General features: G+C 37.5%; 2 protein-coding genes and 1 long non-coding RNA gene across 3 annotated transcripts; 1 reads left to right on the forward strand and 2 right to left on the reverse strand.

Moving 5' to 3' along the window:
- Positions 1 to 907: 907 nt before the first annotated feature.
- l(2)k14505 (ATP synthase mitochondrial F1 complex assembly factor 2 homolog l(2)k14505) lies at positions 908 to 2,538 on the forward strand. Its single transcript, XM_076413800.1, has 5 exons — positions 908 to 1,062; positions 1,123 to 1,316; positions 1,378 to 1,488; positions 1,929 to 2,109; positions 2,160 to 2,538. Exons 1-5 carry the CDS (start codon positions 987 to 989, stop codon positions 2,411 to 2,413), a joined length of 816 nt encoding a protein of 271 aa, XP_076269915.1. The 5' UTR covers positions 908 to 986; the 3' UTR covers positions 2,414 to 2,538.
- Positions 1,297 to 4,113, reverse strand: mTTF (mitochondrial transcription termination factor). The gene is made up of 4 exons (XM_076413802.1): positions 3,567 to 4,113; positions 3,416 to 3,512; positions 3,060 to 3,213; positions 1,297 to 2,942 (listed from the first exon to the last, which is right to left on the reverse strand). The coding sequence occupies exons 1-4, from the start codon at positions 4,035 to 4,037 to the stop codon at positions 2,552 to 2,554; spliced, it is 1,113 nt and encodes a 370-aa protein (XP_076269917.1). The 5' UTR covers positions 4,038 to 4,113; the 3' UTR covers positions 1,297 to 2,551.
- Positions 4,114 to 5,254: 1,141 nt separating this feature from the next.
- Positions 5,255 to 5,553, reverse strand: LOC143202351 (uncharacterized). The gene is made up of 2 exons (XR_013007127.1): positions 5,414 to 5,553; positions 5,255 to 5,336 (listed from the first exon to the last, which is right to left on the reverse strand). It is a non-coding gene; the product is annotated as an uncharacterized LOC143202351 (long non-coding RNA).
- Between the last annotated feature and the right edge of the window lie 16,395 nt (positions 5,554 to 21,948).

Here is a 21,948-nt window from a genome sequence, read left to right on the forward strand (position 1 = left end):
GTCGAGTAAGATTTAAGCCATAGATTATTGGATTTTGGAGATGCCAAGGAAACCATTCAAAGACAAACTGTCCAGACGATCCAATAAAACAGTCAATGCACGTCATAAATAACGTCGAATATTTCTTTAGTTATTTCTTTTTTTTGTTCTGTCCTAAAAACCAGGCGGTGATGCATGATGCATATCCGATCACTGAGACTTGCTCTGGAGTGACAAATTGGATCGAGTTATGTGGGACTGCCTACCAATACACTAAGCCAAAATCACCTCATAACTGCACCTGTAAGTCACTTCTGTTACTACATAATTTTGGGTATATGGCACCAGGCATCCGTTGTTGAGCACGAGGACCCGGCGAAAGAACAGCTAGTGGAACTGACTGTTGATTCGCGATCTTAAATTAACACACGAGTGGGTACTGCCGTGTGGAGGGCAAGAGTTATGACGGATGCGGAAAAGAGGGAGATTAGGGGTGACGCGGTGCTAAGCTTCCAGCATGTCGACCAACTCGCGAACAAGGGCGTTTTCAGAAGAACTTGCGCTGAGTTGTTTGTGGAAGGAGTGAGATGTGAAATGCCTGATTTCTGTAGTGTCAGTTTCTCTATGAATTTGATTATTTCTGATAAATTATCGTTCCACCTGATTGAATATAACAAGGCTGATAAGTAAAGTGAGTTCTTTACGGAAGTGGTGTTATATAGCGCGGGATACTGATACCTTAAGCAGTAGGTCCATTCAGATAAAAGACATTTCAAAATAGAACAAAAAAATGCTCCTACACATACTAGTTAAAATTGTAAGATCATAAACGATATTAATTAAAATAGCTTAATTCTTATAATCGATATGCGATATATTTTAGCGCAATCGATATATATCGATTATGTAACTCATAATAGAGCAACACTAAACATAACCTATAATTTTCTTTGGTATAAAATGATATAGGGAAAGTTCTTAGTTTCTGAAATAAACATTATATTATTATGTTGACTACTTCGCGAAAATTAATCAATTATATTAAAAATAAATCTGAAGTTAAAAATATATTTAGAAATTACGGTAATATAATGTATTTTATATATAAAGGTTTTATAATTTAGGATTCATATTACTGTTTAGCTACAAAAAATCGGTTTTACAAGAATACTGGGATTTTAAAAAGCGATGGGAAATTCGAAGTTACATTAGATCAACGTAAACTTAAAACGCCTAAAGGTAATCTTTTTACAGTTGATAGTGAACCATTAGCATTAGCTGTGGCTACAGAATGGAATTCTCAAAAAAAGAAAATAATTCAAAGCAATATGCATATAGTAGGTTTTTTTTTAATTTACTAACGATTTACAATAAAATATATATTACCTAATGTTTCAGACCACCTTGTGTAACACTGTTATAGATAACCCAAATAATTTAACAAAGCTGGACGTAGTAAACTATATCACAAATTATTTAGATACTGATACAGTATTATTTCAAGCAAATGTATGTATGTTATGACAAATATAATTAACTATGTCAGTATTTTTATATCATCACAACTCTCAATAAATAAGTACATTTTGTTTTGTAATAATATATGCTCAAAAAGTTCTTAGGTTGGGAAAACAAACATTTTATGCAAAGGAATCTTAATGTAATAAAAATCTTAAAAGCTAAGTAGTTTCTTACAGTGAAAATTATCATCATGTAGCAGCAGTCATTTTTTATACTTTTGGCCAATTTAAATAATCAATTCACTTATATAGCATTACTATATATAAATGTTCACATTCTTTTGACCTTAATGATATCTAATAAGATTTGGGAAATATTCATTTTTGTCTAATTGGCATAATAATACATATATAAATAATTTTGTCGATAAATATAAATTTGAAACAAAATGTAACATCACATAAAAACGTAGTATGAGCTATTTTTAGGAAGATGATGATTTAATTAGATTTCAAATTGCTGAGTGGGATCCGATTATAGATTGGTTTAATAAAAGGTTTGATGTATCACTACAAAAATCAACACAAATGGATGTGCCACCTGTAAGCGAACAAGATAAAACAACAATTATGAAGCACTTAATGTCATATAATTTTGCCGCTGTAAATGGTATGAAATGTAAATTTAGTTACACACTCTTCAAAACATATTTTCTCTAGGGTTTATGTACGGTGTTGACACTTTAAAATCAGTAGTACTGACATTAGCATTGATAGAAAGGTTCCTGACGCCCGAGAAGGCTGTCCTGCTATCTCGACTAGAAGAAGAATATCAAATTGGACGATGGGGCAGAGTTGAATGGGCTCATGATTTAAATCAACAGGAATTGCAATCTAGATTAGCAGCAGTAATGATTTTTGTATATTTTAATTCACAAAGTCAGAAAGTTCAAACGAAACATATACCTGTATAGCCAATTTTGTAGGAAACATAAATGTGTAAACACTTCTTAAGCTTTTTAATTTCAAGGCGTTGTCAAATGATTGATTGTCAACAACCTCTCCTCCATTTTCTATAATAAAGCAGTGAAAAAGAACATTTAGCACACATTTTATTTAACAGATTTTCGTTTCGTCTTCGATTTGCTTTTAAGCACAGTAACATGTTGCATGTATTGTTTTTGACTTTTTGTCAAGATATACAGATTTATTTCTCTCAAAGTAATTCCCAGATCAGTGAGTTCTTTTATTCGTTTTTCTGTAGTTTTTGTACTGTGCAACAGAATTTTTGGGACTCCACAAATTTGCTTTGAAGTAAATCCATACTTGTATAAAAAGTCTATTGTTTGGCATAGTTTTAGAACACTGGTTGTTTTCAGTTGCTTATGCTTATTAATAATAAAATTTACAACTGATTCAGTACAATCTAATTTAGCTGACAGATACTCTGCTGCAGAATTCTCTCCTAAAATATTTTGGTTCTGGGTTACCCTTTGAATATGCCTAGAAAAAAATTTAAAGTAGCGAATTTGATAGTATCATAATAGGAAACAGTATATATGTGTATAATGTAATAATTAATGTTTTGTTTTATGGTAATACATAAAAAAAGCTATTTACTTTAATAACGTTTCTTCTGGACATCGAATCATCCAAGTCTTAATTTTTTTTACTCCTTGTTCTCGCAAAATTTTAAATCTCTTTGAAAGAAAACTTTCGCTATACTTAAAAATCCACATATCTTTTAGCATATCCTCTTTTGAAATACCAATATCTAAAAAAGTTTGATGAGCATCCTATTAAATAACTAATTAATTGTTATTTATTAATTTGCAAGTAGTAACAATAATATTTATAAAATAAATTTAATCATTATTTTTTATTAATGAAAGATATGATCATATTCAACAATATGATATTACTTATGTCAATTTAATTTGTCGAAGATATTTAGTAGTTGAAACTTAAATAATTACCCTCGAAGAGTTTCATATATGTTTCTAAATGGTTAAAATCTTTGGTGAGCAAAAATGGTCTGCTACCTAGAAGTTCACATGCCCTATTTTCGGATATCTAAAATAAAAGTGACTACAAAAACTAATTTTGCTGAATATTTCAAGATATTACAGAAAACATTTTACATAACTTTTCTATTCTCCATAATGGACCCTCAGAACTCTGTATAAATAACTCAAGTCTTTTTGAGTTTATTAATGAAAGCACAATTGTACTATTCAAGTCAATTGGTATTGTCTTAATATTTTGTATCTTATTAAGTAAATCAGTCTGTACCAAAATTAGCGGATACTTTAATATAGTATCTGTAGATATATTTTCATTTACACATAATTGGTAATTTTTTGATAGAATGTGTTCATTAGTTCTTATAAATTGTTTATTACTTGTTACAATGCACATCGCTAACATTGGTTTAATTCCCAAAAGTGTCTGCAAAGATAATTGCAACTGCTTTCGATTCTCTGTTAACTCCTCATTCGTTGATGTAGTAAATCTCCTAGTCAGAAAAAAGGATTGAAATAAAGGATTATATAATATTCCACTAACTGTAATATTCCTATGAAAAAATTGCTTTAACATATTAATGAATGATTATTATTCAAGTAAGCATATCCAAATTATTACCACTAACCACATTGCTACTACTTTTTTCTATGGCTAGTACCCATAATAGGGATGCAGAAAAATATCGGTAAATCGATATATTTTTTTAGCCGATATTTTTCGATATTTTTTCCGAATAAATAAAATATAATTTTTAATAAACCTTTAAAATTGGTACTTAATTTTAATGGTGTATTAAATAACACTACTCTTTAAGAGATTTGGAAGAATACATATATATTTTTAAGCTAATATTTCACTATTTTTATTATCGATATTTTTTAAAACTAGCGCGGAGTCTCTGGCGCAAAGTTTTGCTTTGCCCAAGATTCAAAAAGCGCCATAATTGGCCAGTGGAGTATTGTCAATTGAAATCTCCATTATAGGCATCTATATGAAAAATACTTTACTGTGAAGACATTTGATTGGTTCATTAGTAGTGTTTGGCACGTGACAGCCGTGACGTCATACTTAATTGTCCAATGAAATTTAAACAAAAAACTTTTTTTTTTCTGAAATACATTTATTAAATATAAATAAAAATATAATATGTAAAAATAAATATTCCGTTCCGTTTTTCCATTTTCATATAGTGTCATTTAGTGTCATTATTTTAATAGGATCTATCACAGTTCTGTCTTTTTTCTTTCTTATACTGAAAGCAAACTTTGAGTCTTTCCCTCTTAATATTCTACTCACCTGTTTTACTTAAAAATATATAGCGCACCTTGTTATTACTTTTAATATTATATCTGAAAGATCATTATGGAATGTACAATTGAAGAGTTCTAAATTTACTTTTTTTTAAACAGTTGACAAAAATGTTGTTATATTATTGCGACGCCGCAAAATCGTGGAATAAAATAAAAGAGATAACTCATAGACCTACTGATATTATAATAAAACAATTTTGTTGGAGCCTGTGGCACGACATATTATATATTGTCTTATCACTATAAAATCAGTCTCAATTTGTGGATCTACTGATTTATTCATAATTGTATGTAAGTAAAAATTACAATTAATTTATTTTTTCAAAAGTTTTACTAAGTAATCTGAGATGTACACTACGGTATAACGTAAAACTTTGTCTGGACTTATAGGAACATCTGGAACTGATGTTATAGAGTCAAGTAATTCACGGTAAGAATGAGCAGAAAGGGGGGTACTGGCTGAATTAATACAAACTTACATTACTTTTTAGAATTTATTCAGATATCGATGACACTTGATTCGAACATCCTGGTTGTGGACCTAGAACGATGGAAATAGGCACTACAAATATAGTAAGATAGTTCATAAATTAATGGTAACAATTATGAACAGATATATGACTGACTCCTTTAAATTACCTTCTATATAATTTTTATTTTGATCCACCTCCATTTGTACATATTCTGGTCTCGTGGTATTATTTTCACTATCATTAAATTGTTCATAAGTACTTAAAGGAAAGTTTAAACGTATCATAAAAATGTCTATGACACACGCAGTAATGATTATAAATCTGTTTCATGTTTAACCCAACCAATTTAGGATTTTTAATGTTTTCTACCCATTTCTTCAATATCGCCGGGTACTTTTATAACGTAAAACGATGATGCATTTTCTCGCTATCTGTATATCCGGGCACACTTCCTAGAACGAGAATGCATTTCAACTACTGTCTTGTATATACTAATGACGCCGACGGCTGATAATGGCATACAAAATAAATAAATAAATCATAGAGCGAAGGGAACCAATCAAATCTCGTCGCGGCTCTTAAATAGCGATTAAAAAAAGTAATTTGCTAAAAGTAGCAATATTTACATGTTGGACGTCGCGAAACATTTCCCCAAAATTTCCTATAAAGTTAAATCTCTATTTCTCTATGGCCTAGTACTTGAGTGGAACCTGCTGGAAAAGAGAAACAAGCTTTGGTCCATTAAAAAATATATTTGTAAGTATAAGTAAACAGACTGCTGACTGGTTGGCAGTAACACGTACTTTTACAGATTAATTTACACATTCCTTCCCACAAAATATTGAAAATGCTTCTGTGTTTTGTATTCCTTCCCAATGGATCGAACTGAAAGACCTCTTGTCTTCCAATTGGGAGAAATTTATTAATTGTCACAAGAAGTCATCGGTCTTTATTTCAAAACCAAATTTTAACCTACACATAGCTTCATTTTAAGATGTATATCTACACACAATTTTTTTCTAGATATTTGTTTTGCCTCGATGTTTGTTGTGTAGATGTGGTTGCTCATTTATTTAATAGTTTTTAAATTCTAAGCGTTATAACTGTTGATTGGCTCTGCCTTATTATTTTGGAATTCTTTGGAAAGCGAAGCTGATGATGGGTATTTTGCTTCGGTTTTCGTTAATATTTTCTGTGTTGATAGTTTCTAAAAATGCTAAAGCGTTGGAGAGACTCTAAACCAATAATATCAATTAATTATTCTGTGACAAAATTGGAAAATCTTTAAATGAATGTGTAATAATAGTATCGTTGCTATGATTAAGTAATATTCATGTTTTAACGCAAAATCTTGAATAATTTCGTAAGTCTATTTGGTTTCGGGGTCATCCTGCAATTTATTGGTTACGTAGTGATAAGCATTAATAATTAATCGTAGAACTTTGTTTTGGATTATTAGTGGGTTTGATGTTTTAGTGCAACCCCATATTTGCACCTCATAGGTTCAAAATTGTATGATTGATTAATAAACTAATCAGTACAGTTGCTTAATTTTGATTCTGATCTATGCTGCTTTTGTGTAACATGATATTTCCAATTTAACCTATCATCGAGATGGATGCCAAGATATTTAGCTGATTCTGATTGAGGAATCCGGCATTCTTCAAGTGATATAATTCGGTTTTTGTCATTTCACCTTAATGTCAAATTAAGATGGATGTATTTGAAGCTATTAAGCTGCATTTTGCAGTATCTAGTCCATTTGTAGATCCTGTTGACTGCCACTTGTAATTTTTTTTACAGCCTTAAGCAGAGATATATATTTTTCCATGACAACTGTGTCATCGGAAAATGTTCTATGTACTGTTTGTTTTGTTTTTAAGATATTAACAGTGCAGAGCAGATATAGAAGTGGTCCCAAAACCCTACCCTGGGGAACTCCAGCCAAAATAGGTTTAAGTGTTGAGAATGATGCCACTTAATGCGAGTGTAAATTTTCTTTTGAAAATTTGCTCAGTTCTTAGATTAGTCGGTAGAAGCGCCTTACTCGCTCAGGAGCTTGTGAGACGTCTAGAGATATTACAGGACACAGAAGTCACCTTAAAAAATTGCGAAACATGCTTCAGTCTCAAACAGGCATTGAATATACATGTCAGTCAACATGATGACTGCTTTTCATGGCAGCCCTAATTCCCGGACCCGCTGATTTAGCCCAATTGACAACAACCTCATTGCTAAAAAGGCTACTGAAATTGATGAATTTCACCTGGGTTATTGAAAGAGCTACCACGAAAAGCAATTATCATGTTAACTGAGGCATGTTCCGGGATGTTTTAGGGTTACTCAAAAACTTGACAAACCGGAAGACCAAGCCGTATATTACAGGTCTAGCTCGCTGCTACCTGCAATATCGAAATTATTTGAGAAACTGCTGTAAAAACGTATTAAACAACTTATAGAAATACCAGACTTCCACCTAGAATTTCGAAATCACCACTCAACAATCGATCAAGTGCACAGAGTAACGGCGGTTGTTGGGAAGGCATTCGAATAAAAGAAAAACTGCTCTGCAATATGCACAAGCACACACAAGCCCTCCATCTCATTTTCAACACTTAAATTCATTTTGGGTGGAGTTCCCCAATATAGTGGAAAACTACATATTAATAGCTCCAAATCTGTCCATGTTTTGCGTTGCTGTGAAATGACAAAAACCTAATTATATCACTTGACGGATACCCGATTCCTCAAGCAGAATCAGTTAAATACCTCGGAATACATATCGATGGTAGGTTAAATTGGAAACATCATCTTAGACAGAAGGCAGAACGGATTAGACTCAAAGTCAAGCAACTGTACTGGTTAGTCGGAGGATACTCTCAGCTTGATCTAAAATCAAAGAGATTGGTTTAGCAGTCAATCATAAAGCCAATTTGGAACTATAGGTTGGAGCAAATATGATATTGCACTAAAACATCAAACCAACTAGTAATCCAACACAGCAAAAACAAAGTTTTACAATTAATTACCAATGCTTATCGCTACGTAACCGAACGAAGTGATAAGCGAAGTACGATGATCTCGAAATCAAATTTATTTACCAAAGTGATCCAAGATTTCACCTTAAAACATGAAATAAGATTGCTAAAGTACAGCAATGTGGAAGCAATACAGATACTGGAGAACACGCAGGAAATCCGAAGATTGAAGTGAACCAAACCCTACAAACCATAGTCAACTAGTTTAGTGTATAAGTGTATACTTAATTTTAATTAGCTTAAATAATTTAGATTTATTTTAATTTGGAAAATACATACTCAAGTATTAATCCCATACTCACCTTGCTTGTGTATTAATGCAAGTAGAACAGAACAGCAGTAATAAATTAATTTGTAAATTAGTATTGTGCTAAGCATATCTAATATAAAAAGTAATTAATTATAAAAAAATCCATGCAACCTCAGAGGTGCATGACAAGAAGGAAGTTTTTTGATGGCCTAATCAAAGACGCTAATTTATGAGAACGAGTTTAAACTCGACCAGTTTTCTTCATTAGATAAAATCATTCCAAAAATTCGTGATCATTTTAAGCAGCTGCAGAATATGGCGGATACGTTTGCATACCTGGCTGGCTATATTAGCCGATTTCGATGGCACTAAATGTAATATAGATTAGTGGTGCCGGCGCCGAGAAAAGTATCGATATTTTAAAAAATTAAATAAATAAAAAAAATATTTTAAGAAATATCGATATAGTTTTCCGATATAGTAACCGATATCAATCGATATTTTTTGCAACATATATGGATATTTCTAATCAACTTTTAAAATTAAGCAACAAAATGACAAATACAAAATTAAAAAAAAACTGCTATAAACCTTTTTTGGGACTTGTTTTTTGGGTTTCCCATGTATAATTTACCGTTTGGAATCGAGACTGTGATATGAATCCCAAAAGATGACGAGGGAATGACATGAAAACCTTTCTTAATTACAAACTGATATACTCTATACAAATCGTATAGAGCAACATTATTACGGTAGCAGAGTCGGAATGGAAAAATTAATGTATTATTGATGCTGGGAATTCTCTTTAAATGAAAATGAACCTTTCGGAGATTGAGTTTGTGAATTCAAAGACTAATATACACGCGGTACAACAAAATATTTAGCTGTTAAAAATAGTAGACGAATAAAGTTTTAGTTGAAAACAGAAATGCAGTTTCTCTAACATGTATATTATCTTTGAATAAATATAACAGGTCAATTGAAAAGTCCCCGGCCAGATACATAGATGGCGCTACTAGAATTAAATCCATATGTTTTTTAGTTAATCCTAACCCTCAAAAGATAGGTGTATAAATTTGACAGCATTTAATGAAAACATTTAAAAAATCCACAAAATGATTTTGAATGAATGTAAATTGAAATTGAATGAAATAGCAGACACTCTAAAGATATCAACTGAACGTGTGCATCATATCATTCACAAATATTTGGGTATGAGAAATCTCTGTGCAAAGTGGGTGCCGCGTGAGCTCACTTTTGATCAAAAATAACGACGAGTTGATGATTCAGAGCAGTGTTTGAAGACGATCAAGCATAATAAACTCGAGTTTTTGCGTCAATATGTGACAATGTATGAAACATGGCTCCATCATTTCACTCCGAAGTCCAATCGACATTCATCCGAGTGGACTGCACACGATGAACCCGCTCCAAAGCATGGGAAAACGCAACAGTCGGCTGGCAAGGTTATGGCGTCTGTATTTTGGGATGCGCATGGAATAATTTTCATTGGCTACTTTGAAAAAGGAAGGCTATGTAATAGTCGCTGTTGATGCGACTATTACATCTGTATATATCAACTAAATCTGTATATATACATATATATATATATATATATATATATATATATATATATATATATATATATATATATATATATATATATATGAATATATATATATATATATATATATATATATATATATATCATCAAAAGTTAATGAATATTGCATAGAATATATATATATATATATATATATATATATATATATATATATATATATATATATATATACATATATATATATATATATATATGAATATATATATATATCATCAAAAGTTAATGAATATTGCATAGAATATATATATATATATATATATATATATATATATATATATATATATATATATATATATATATATATATATATATATATATATATATATATACCTGGTCGCGGAGACTTGCCCTGAAGTGACAGGTTGGACCGGATTACGTGGGACTGCCTCTGGGCTTACACTAAACCGAAACCGCCTAACAGTTGACCCCTATGGATCGTTACTGCTACTGCATTAAATTTGGGGATATGGCACTCGCTGATCGGGCAGCCGTTATTGGGTACGATTACCCGGCGATTCTATTGATTCGCGATGGAAGTAAAAGTTATGACTGCAGGGACGGATGAGGTCGTTTCAGCCTGGAAAAGGGGGGGGAGGTTAGCGGTGACGCGGTGCTAAGCCCCCAACATGTCGACCAGCTCGTGAACAAGCGCGTTTTTAGAAGAACTTGAGCTGAGTTGTTTGTGGAATGATTGAGATATGAAGTGCTTGATTTCTGGAGTGTCAGTTTCCCCATGAATTTGATTATTTCTGACAAACCATGAGCGATTCTCCTGAGGAGCTTATTTTAGAAAACTTGAAGCCGTTTGACCTGGTTGGGTGTAACAAACTTGAAGTAGACATTACATACGTAGAGGAATACGGACCGAATTAACATCTTGTAAAATAAGCATTTGATGGAGATGGAAGATCTGCTAGAAGGGCAGATCAGAGAAGATAGCAGGTTTAGTATCCCCGAAACTTTCTGGATTTGGGAATGCCAACCGAACCGTCGGTCGAAGTGAATCTAGGTACGTGACGTTATCCAACCATGGAATTATTGCGGGGTCGAAATTGCGGGATGCGCAGTGCGTAACGCTTCTTATGGAAAATGATGTTGATGAGTTTTCAGGGGGTTGATTTGCAACCTCCAGATTTGAACCATTTGACCGCATGATCAAGGTGCTTCTGTAAACGTTCATGAATTGTAACTTCACACCTGGCGGCCATGAAGAAAGCAGTGTCGTCAGCTTGAGTCTTCCTCGAGCTGTTCTGGAGTGTTAATTTTCGGAATTGGATCGGATTCCAGGAGAAGAGATTGGTAGTTCTCCCAGTCGGTCTTTTTCTTGAATCTTGAATCGTGCGTGGGACTTGAGTAGTGGCGCAGTTTCCGAGTTTGAGAAGGACCGGACAATGATCAGAGTCTAGTTCGTCAAGGACTCGAACTTTGGAAGGGCGATTTAGGTCTTGAAGAATAAAGAAATCAAGGACTCTGGCTGCGCCTTGAGAAGCTGAACTGGGGTGATGGGCACTTTAGAGCTACGATGGCGTTAACCGCGGGGTTCGCTCTGGAACACCAGGTGGGGTGGTGGGCGTTGAAGTCGCCACCTATTATTTTTGGAAATTTTCCTTCGACGAGTGATTGGTATTCGGTATAGTTGAATGTAATCACGAAGGGACGTTCTTGGATATCGCTTAGGCGGCGACATTTTGGGAAAAAACGAAAAAGTTGGTGAGCCAGGGCGATCACTTGCAAGAAAGCCTGCGGGTCATTAAACGCCTGCATTGGGTAGTTAAGGTCCGGTGTAGTGGCTGGAGCAGGAGTTTGAGTTAGAGCAGGCTGGGTAGCGCCGGCTAGTTTTTGGGCTAGCTTCCTTCCTTCCTTCCTACCTTGGTTACTCCATGCAGAACCTTGTGCAGGCCTGGATTCGGTCGAAATTTTTGGTTTTCTCGGAGCAGGGCGGCAGCTGCAACCGGTGAAGTTTGCGATATGAGTTTCACCGCAGCTGCTGTACTTTGGGGTGCTTCTGGGATTTTGGTACAGGATCTAGTGTCGTGATGCCTGGAACATTTGACGCACCACGGGGGGTGGGGCTCGGCAATGCGAGCAGGAATGCCCGAACAGATGGCAGTTGAAGCACTGTACTGGCTGGCCGTTTCTCCTCTGGATCTCGACCTTCACTGTGATGACGTGATTGGAGAGGAGAGTGATTTTGGGATGTTTCTTATGATTACGCGGAATGCTCTCTCCTCCGGATGACAGAGAAAGATGAAGTAAGAAATGGTAAGGATAATTCCTTTCCTCGAGCTGGGTAGTGAGTTTTCGGTAATAGTCGCTTATGGCGACGAATAAGAAAATGCCCTCCTTTTTGTTTCGGGTGTTAATATTAATTGATTGTGCCTTGGAGATTCTAATGAGCTCCATGAACCTCTTCTTGTCACGGAGCACTATAGGTGGGATTTTTCCCCTTTTGAGCGAGTTCGAGAAACAGTCGCCGAAATGATTGGCACTGTTTTTGCGGTGGGGGTTGGGGTTTGGTTAGTGACCTGGCTAATTACCTGCGCAGGCTGGGTTGATCTGGTGGTGATTTGTTTCCGTGGTGGCTGTTTGACCGTCCTGGTGATCGGCTTGTTTTGCACTAGTCTGATGGCAAATTTAGTAATCGAAGGCTGTACGTTAGCCTTGGCTTTCGACTGAGTGGATTGAATGGCCGGCTTGGCTACCGGCTTGGGTCCTGATTTGGAAGCAGTTACCTGTTTCGCCTTGTTGCCGGCCTTTGGCAGCTGGCTTTCCTGAGGTAGAGTGATGGGCCCTTTCTTCCTTTTTCCCACCAGGCTGAAACCATCATCCGGGTCTTCATTTTCCAACGGTAGGGATGTGAGTTGATTTGGTGTCTCAGGAGGTTGATTTACTTTTATGTATGCGTTTTGTAGCAACAGGTTAACAGTACGCGAAGTCCAGTAACCTCAATTTTAAGCTCTGCATTTTCTTTTTGCAGCTACTCGATAAGTCCAAGACCCATAAACCGGGCATCGTCAGGACTATCGTCGGCAGATTTTTCGGTTGTTGGGCGGCTTGGGCAGCTTTTTGGAGGCGGTGATTGCTCTGGCGTGCAGGACGCCATTGTCCCGCTTTTAAAACGCTTTTCGGCGTTTACAAACGTTTATTATATTTGGGCGAAGGTGCGATGAACGCGGTTTATGAGTCGATCGTTTAACAATCAGTTGCGGGTAATTCTCGCAAAAGTAGGTAGGGTCAGAGAATCGGACACGACCGTTCTCTTTTAAAGCTAGAACGGAACTATTACCTAATTGTGTTCGTTATTCTTTAATATGCATGCTAAAGTCAAATATCAATTTCAAAATTGTTTTATTCTTATATTCTCTGTTTTAATATACAACCATGTATTACTTCATTTAGTTATTTTACTCTATTATGAGAGAAACATCATTAATTTAATACATTGTAGCCGAATTTCGACCATAGGGCGATCATTAGTTAATAGTATTAATTTGATTGGAAGTAGATTTGCGTTTTATATTTAATTTGCTAATAACATAATCTTGTTGATAGTCAAGGCATAATAATAACTGTTACATCAATATAGTGGCATACCAACAAGAATGATTGTAATAAAGTTATTATTATACTGTAAAACATAAGTTCCAATTTTTGTTTAAGTCTTATATGTCAGTTATATACTCAGGAAGTAGAGTAACGAATGTAAGACAGGGTTTTTAAAATTACCTTTCTTAATTGAAACTGGAAATCCCATAAACTCTAATTCGAATATTCACCGTATTTGCGATGGCTTGCGAAGACTATTGTGCAAATTAACATTTAGATTTTTTTGTTTTGGGCTTAAATCTTTCTAGAAAACCTAAATCTAAATGATATTTCAAATTATTCGTTTCCGTGGATTCTATTACCGTTGCTGGCACCCCACAACAAAGGCAACTAGCATCAAAAGTATTCTTAAGTCATGTTTGCGAACCGTTATTGCCAAATGTAAGCTTTAGTATGTCCATGAGTCAGTATAATTTCATAATTCGCTTTCATAATTCATTGATGAATCGATCAATTTTCATTTCACAATTCAGTTTTAAAATCATAATATGTAGGTTCAGTGACAACAAAGTTCAATTACATGTTATGCTGCCCAAACTAAAAAGTTTCTGTTAATATGGTGAGTTTGTTTACAGAGTATTTCAGTTTCGTCTCTTCATTTTTCCATCTTTTTCGCCTTTCTATCCGCCATCTTTTAACATACAATATAAACTACTTTTAAACTCAAAATAACAGAGCTGAGAATGAGAATGAACAGGATATTAGGTTAGGTCAAGGTGTGTCAAGGTTCTAGATTGACCAGCTAGAACAAAATGGTCTTCGGCTGATGTCGCTTCAGGTTCGGGATATATTTGTTTTGCGGGCGACAGACACCCTGGGTTATGACTGGGACTGCCGTAGTTTGTTTACTTTTTTTTTTTGGCCTGGAACCGGGTAGGGGAATCCTGTTACGGATACCTGGTCGGGAAGACCCGCAAAAATAAGCGAGTTGGACTGGTTATGTGGAGGCTGCCTCTGGGCTACTCACTAAACCCCACCCTATCAGCTGATCCAATGAATGTAAGGAGGGTGCCCGTAACCGGTAACACCGTTAAGAGGCACAAGGGCCAGGCAAGGACGTGGCGTCGTTATCACACCACGCAGTTTGCGTTAGAGCACGACGGGGTAGTGTCGGTATTGGCCTGAAATATCGGCCAGCTCGGTAATACATCTATTGTCCGAGAGACGAAGAGTGGAGAAATATCTCGAATAAACCTCGGATATAAAATCGTGAACTTGGGGGACGTCTGTTTCTCTATGAATTTGATTGTTCCTGACGAACCATGGGGCATTGATAATTCTCCTCAGAATTTTGTTTTGAAACACTTGGAGACGTTCCACCTGGCTAGGTGAGACGTATTTTAAATAGACACTGGAGCCGTATAGAACGACTGATCGAACCAGCATCTTGTACAGGAGAGATTTTATAGATAGAGGAAGCCTGCTGGCTCTGTTGATAAGCGGGAACAGCAAATTAACAATACCTTGACCTTTATGGAGGGACTTTTGAATGTGGGAATTCCACCTAAATTTGCGATCGAAGACAAGACCGAGATAGGTGGCTTCTTCTGACCATGGGATTTCGGCGTTCTCGATTTTAAGACGCGAAATGTTCGGTGCAAAACGCTTCTTGTGGAAGAAGATGGCCTGGGTTTTCTGTGGGTTGACCTGCAACCTCCAGAAATGTAACCACTGGACCGTCTCATCGAGTTGTTTTTGGAGTCTGCTTCGGATGTGCGGTGCTACTCTTGAAGAAGCAAAGTAAGCAGTGTCGTCTGCGTAAAAACCTGCTTCAACTTGTGGTCTCCTAGGGATATCTGAAAGAAAGATATTAAATAGAGCGGGTGCCAGTGGGGAGCCTTGTGGAACTCCTGCGTCGATGGTTTTCCGGCTAGAGAGAATATCTTTAATCTTCACCTGGAACGATCGTCCTGATGAAATTTGATAAGAGCTGTTAGGTCATCAGGTAGACCTAATCGGATGCATTTCGCCACTAAGCCTTCGTGCCAAACCTTGTCAAAGGCTTTGGTTAGGTCCAAGAAGACCGCTCCAAGTCTTTCACGTCGGTTAAAAGCACAGTTGATTTTTGCGGCCAGCCGATGGGCCTGATGAACGGCTGAATGTTTAGCGCGGAACCCGAATTGCTCATCTGGAATGATATTGTTTGTCTTCGTAAAATCATTGAGGGCATAAAGAATTGCTCTTTCAGCCAGCTTGGAAATGGAACTTAGTAGGCTGATAGGTTTGTAGTTATAAGGTGATGACTTAGCTCCTTTTTTGGGGATAACTGCGATGAATGCATGTTTCCATGTGGATGGAAAGTGTTGCAGCCTCAGAATGGCGTTGATGATATTACTTAGTTCGGCGAGCTGCTTGTAGGGAAGATTTTTTAGTTGGGCTATCGAAATATTATCGAAACCCGGGGCCTTCTTATTCCGAATCTTGCTGATCATTTGAGTGAGTATTTTAGGAGTGACTAGATGGTTTAAAAGATAACTCGGAGGCACTTGAGAACGAACGGAGTTGGCATTCTTAATGATTTCGTCGTTCTCAGCAGCGTTTATATTTGTAGCAGGAGGGAGGCGTTCCATTTGAGCCTCATAGGTTTTAGCGAGGAGCTCGGCCTTTTCGCGGTCGGTGACTGCAAAAGTTCCTGTCTCCGCTGACTTTAAGGGGGGTATGACGTTTTGCACCTTCCCCACGAGGCTTTTAGAGAGTCGCCAGAAAGTTGCGGGGCCATCCAGTCTTTGGTCCGCTAGAAATGAGTTCCATTTCTCGGATCGCCAGGCTTTAATGGATTCCTTCACTTCTCGTTTTACTCTGTTGGCCTCCCTTTTGTCTGCCGAGTTGAGGGTGGCACGAGCTCTACGATAGAGACGATTTTTGAGTCGGATCTGTGACTTGATGCCTTCAGGAACTGGCTCACTTTGAGAGTTTGAAAATGATGGAACTTCGAATGATGAATTGTGATAGGCGGACTGGATGTCTCGAGTTAGCTTCGACACAGCACGCTCGAGTTGGTCAGATCGATCAATCTTCGGGATTGGATCGGATCGGATTCCAAGAGAATTTCCTGCTATTTCTTCCAGTCGGTTTTCTTTCTGGCTCTGAAGCGAGGAATTTCGATTGCACAACAATCCCCGAGAGTTAATATAATCGGACGATGGTTCGAATGTAACTCGTCGAGAACTTATACATCAGAAGGACGATTGATGTTCTGGAGAATGAAAAAATCCAGAATGCGTGGAGTGCCCCGTTGTCCAATAGCGGGGTGATGGGTAGGCTCATCCGGCAGGGCGAGACCAAGCCCTAAGTTTGCACTCAGTGCTGCGATGTCGTTGCCTGCTCGATTTGCGCGCTCGCAATCCCACATGGGATGGTGAGCGTTGAAGTCTCCACCGATTATTTTTGAGGTTGGGCCGTCAAAGAGCGTTTTGAAGGCAGACGAGTCATGTGTGGAGCATTTCCTGTACAGAGAGGTGATCACGATTGGACGATCCTGAGTTTCCACCTGGATAGAGGTGGACTCGATATTTGGTGACGATACAATTGAAGGCAGAAGGTTGTGTTTAATTCCTTTTTTGACTAGTATAGCAGTTCCGCCACCGCGAGTTGGGATACGGTCATTCCTGTAAACCGTGTAGTTTAGAAGGGAAAAACGATGAGAGAGTTTTAGGAGAGTCTCCTAGATAAGTGCTATATAGATGCCTGAAGACGAAAGAACGAGTTCCAGCTCCACTTTTTTATCGCGTAAGCTGTTGGCATTCCACGACATGATTTTAAGAACTTTGGAAGCAACCATTTTGACGAGTAGACAACTGCTGAAAGCTAGATGGGAAAGGGGGGGTTGCCGCTTAGGCGGCTACATTGGGAAATAATTGTTGGGATTGAATGAACTGCAGGATGCTGAGCATCTGCTGCAGTGTGAAGGTAGTTGGAAGACCCGCTGGCAGTGCAGAAGGTTGCATTGGGGCAGGGGCTGGGATATTGGCGGGAGCCGCCTGGTTGGAGGAGGCCAGCTTTTGAGCTAACCTCCTACCTCCCTGGTTGATCCACAAAGAATTTGTGTTGCCGGAGGCTTGTCTGGATTGGGTTGGTCTAAGATTCCTGGGAGCAGGTCGACAGCTACAGCCTGTGTAATTGGCTGTGTGTGGGTCTCCACAATTGCTGCATTTAGGTGGCTCATCGCGTACCTTGGTGCACAAACGGGTTTCATGGTGTCCGGCGCATTTGACACACCGGGGAGGCGCTCTACAGCGAGAGCTGGAATGGCCAAACAGCTGGCAGTTGTAGCACTGCACAGGCTGGCCGGTGCCTCGCTGGAGTTCGACTTTCACGATTGACAGGCCTATTTTGGTGAGATTAATGATGTTCCTTTCTTCGTTAGGAACAACGACCTGGATTATGGGAAGGTCTTCGCCTGATTTAAGTTTCCACCTTTGAAGAGATTTTGGGTGGAAACCTTGCGAAGTAAGGTGTTCTTTGGCTTCGTCAACCGTTACAATCGTTGGGATGTTGCGGATGATGACTCGTATTGCCCTTTCAGAAGGAGGGCAGAAGGAGTGAAATGCGTATTTCCGGTCTTCAAGAAGCTTGGTCAGTTTGCGGAAATCGTTCGAAGTTGGTACAAATAAGCGAGTTCCGTCCTTTCGGCTTAAAGTTGCGGTAATTTCTATTGAATTATCTTTCGCAATTCTAAGGTTTTCTGAATATTTTTTCATGTCACGAAGAACAATGGGTGGGATTTTTTCCTTTCTTGGAGCAGTGGTTGGATTTGGGTTCGCCGAAAGAGTTGGCATAGGTAGTGAGGTTGGTGATTGTGAGGCAGTTCCCGAAGTGTTTGGAACTGTGGTAGCTTGAGGCGATGTATTTAGTGAATTAATAGCCTGGCTACTTACCTGAATTGGCTGGGTCGTCTTGACGGCCGCTGGTTTGGGCGTTGGCTGGGTAGCTGTCTTAGTTAGCGGTTTGGTGGACGCTGTTCTGACGGCATTTCTGGAGGTTGATGGTTGCGAGTTGGCCTTGGCTCTCTGCTGGATGGGTTGGGTAGACGGCTTGGCAGCCGGCTTGGTTGTAGCTGCATGTCTAGCCTTATCGACGGCCTTCGACAGCTGACTTGATTGTGGTGGGGTGATGGGGCCCCTGTTCCTCTTTCCCACCACGGTGAATCCATCATCCGGATCTTCATTTTCTAGTGGTTGAGATGTGATTTCATTTGTTGTCTCTTGAGGTTGATGTACTAACTGCGCCGGGGTGGGTTTAGTAAGGGCGTCTTGCAGCATCATCCGCATTGCGGAGAGCTCTTCTCCTTGCTTTGTTAGCAGTATTCGCAGTTGGGTAACCTCAATTTTGAGCTCTGCGTTTTCAATTTTTAGGCACTCGATGAGTTCATTACCTCTCATCGGGGCATCGTCAGGGCTATCATCGACACATTTGTCGGTTGTTAGACGGCAACTTTCTGAAGACGGTGCTGGCTCTGGCGTGTGGGACGCCATTGCCCCGCTTGTAAAACGCTTTCCGGCGTTTACAAACGTTAAACGTTGTCTGTAAATGCGCCTTTTCGGCGCTTACAGACGCTTTTTTTTGAAGTAGGCACTGGTGGAAACGTGATAACGGATCGACCGTCTTTGAGAAAGTTTCGGGTAATTCTCGGAAGCGCAGGTAGGTTCGTTTTATGAAACTTTTCACAAACGGGATGCCTGATTCGAGGTGTGTGTTGACGTTCCTCATAAACCATGGGGCTCTGAGTAACGCACTGACTTTTTTGTCGGGACAGTAACCGGTTGTGAAGAAAGCGGTATCATCTGCATCAAATGCTGTGTGGGAAAATTTGTAGAGCGGGAAATCAACCATATAAAGGTTGAATAGGGCTGGCGTTAATGGAGCGCCTTGCGGTACTCCTGCGGAGATTTGTTTACGAGAGGAGACTGCGTCACCGATCCTCACTTGACAGGACCTACTATCCAAGTATGAATCTATCAGAGATATTAGGTCATTCGGTAGACCTAATTTTTTAGCTTTAAATATTAGGCCATGGTGCCATACTTGGTCAAAAGCTTTGGAGACATCTAAGAATATGGCTCCTGCTTTTCGACCTTTTATCATTGCCTGGTGGATAGTTGCTGTGAAGCGGGCAGCTTGATGAAGGCATGAGTGTTTAGCATGGAAACCGAATTGTTCATTTGGAATTATGATGAGCGTCTGTGAAATCGTTTAAGGCGTTTAATATCGCCTTTTCGGCAAGTTTGGAGAGTGAAGATAGAGACATACACGTGCTGGTCTTTTATTCCCATATATCAATTCCTCAGTAGCGGCTAATTTTGGCCGATATTCGGTAAACTTCGGTAGTTTCTGACTAATTTTGCAATGTTGCCAAACAATCTAGAGGTAGAATTGAACGAACTACCTGGTATTGGTAAAACCTCTATAGTTTATAGTTATTTTTTGTGGTGCTCATGTTTTGATTATAGTAAACAGTAATGGATAAATCATCGATTTGTGAATATTGTCAAATAAGCTTTTATAACACTTTTAATCTGAACGGACATACGAAGACATTTCACCCAGGTACGTATCTATTCAATTTTTATTTTAATTTTGCAAATTGGATCCAATTCTATACCAATTTATTTAACTCATTACATCTTACATTAAATATGCTTAGTACAATCTTAATTTACAAATTAATTTATTAATTAAGGCGAGTTTTCATGACAGCACTTTTAATGCCCCAGATGAAATATCAATTCCAGGAGCCTTTTTAGGTTTGAGGTTGTCAATTTCTGTGGCAGCTTCCATTGGAAAAATCAAATTTAGAGCTACAACGGGTTAACAAACAGCTATTTGTATGATTATATATCATTCGGTTGGAATACTTTAACTAAATGCTGCGAATAATTTAGATTTTTCATCAGCCATTCATTTTGATTATTTTTAATAGGCTCTTTTTAATCTCCGAGTTGCTTTCCATAGCGAGTAATCTTGGTCTGCTTCCGGGCTTAATTCACTTGCATATTCCTCGAAGAAACTCTGTTTATATTCTATTAAATATTGTGTTCTCTACAGCATTTCTGGTTCTGTGCTATACTCTTCTAGCTTTTCGTCTTTCTTCTATCAATTCCCTAATTTCAAGGGGATAATTTAGCTCATTTTTTGATATCTCTCTTGATGTCGGGGTAGCTTCTTTTGCAGCAGACCGAATTTGTTCAATTATATTTCAGGTTTGCAGTTCAAGATCGTCTATACTTTTGGCTCTAATGTTTAAACTGTTTTTTTCCTGCATTATATATCTAAACGTGTCGCAGGTAGCAAATTTGTTAGTAAGATTAAGTTTCTTTGTTTTTTTTTTCAGAATTGCCGCGCCTAATGTTAACAATACTGGAGTGTGATTGGATGATATTTCACGCCCTAAATGATAGTTACAATTAGTAATATTTATTGCTGCCAGTAATTCTTTTCCTTTTCCAGGTGCTATCAATCGTGAACCCCAGGCAGTGTGTTTAAAATTAAAGTCCCCTCCAATAATAAATCTTGGTCCTAATTTTAAAAGCAAATTTCTGTATTGTTGTGTTATTTTCTATCTTGGAGGACAGTGTATAGCTCATATGCTCCTTCAGTGCCGTTCTTTTCAATGCTAACTATCGTAGCTTGCATTTCTTGTTGTTTTATTATTAGAGCTGTTCCGTCTCGAGCACGTTCATTGGGTGTAGTGTCCAGTATGCATCATAACCCTGTCTATACTAAATTAATTATATTTTAGGCATAGTGGAACCATCGAAAGTAAAAGTACATTTATCTGTAATGGATGTCCTTTATGTGTTTGATGTCCATACCTCATCAAAATCACAGCTCGTTGATCATATAGAATTATTCCACAACATTTTTTATGGTTGAGTTTATTTCGGTATTTTAGCTTTACCTATGTTCGTAAAAATATTACTACTTCTAAATTTGAATGTAATCGATCAGAAATAAAAATATAATTGAAGTCAAACTAGCTGTTAAAATTCCAATGGATGCTATATTGGATAATTTATGCAGGAAATTTGGAAAGACTATATTTATTGACTAGAAATATTTCTATAATATTCAGCAAGCAAATCGATTGAATTACACAGCAGGTGGATTGACATGGGGTCGACAAAGCATAAAAGTGACGCTATACATATTGGAGCATGGGTAAATGAGAGCAAATACAGTTATTA

The sequence above is a fragment of the Rhynchophorus ferrugineus genome, unplaced genomic scaffold (genome assembly GCF_030347505.1).
Source record: "Rhynchophorus ferrugineus isolate W39M unplaced genomic scaffold, kcgeb_rfMv2 rfM9, whole genome shotgun sequence".
Taxonomy (NCBI): domain Eukaryota; kingdom Metazoa; phylum Arthropoda; class Insecta; order Coleoptera; family Curculionidae; genus Rhynchophorus; species Rhynchophorus ferrugineus.

Bases quoted from the DNA above. Each gene is read 5' to 3' on its own strand.
- mTTF (XM_076413802.1), bottom strand. From the start codon at position 4,037: ATGTTAAAGCAATTTTTTCATAGGAATATTACAGTTAGTGGAATATTA. The intron at 3,513-3,566 runs GTAATATCTTGA...CTTTTATTTTAG, and splicing joins AGTTATGTAAAATGTTTTCT to ATATCCGAAAATAGGGCATG. The intron at 2,943-3,059 runs GTAAATAGCTTT...ATTTTTTTCTAG, and splicing joins CCAGAAGAAACGTTATTAAA to GCATATTCAAAGGGTAACCC.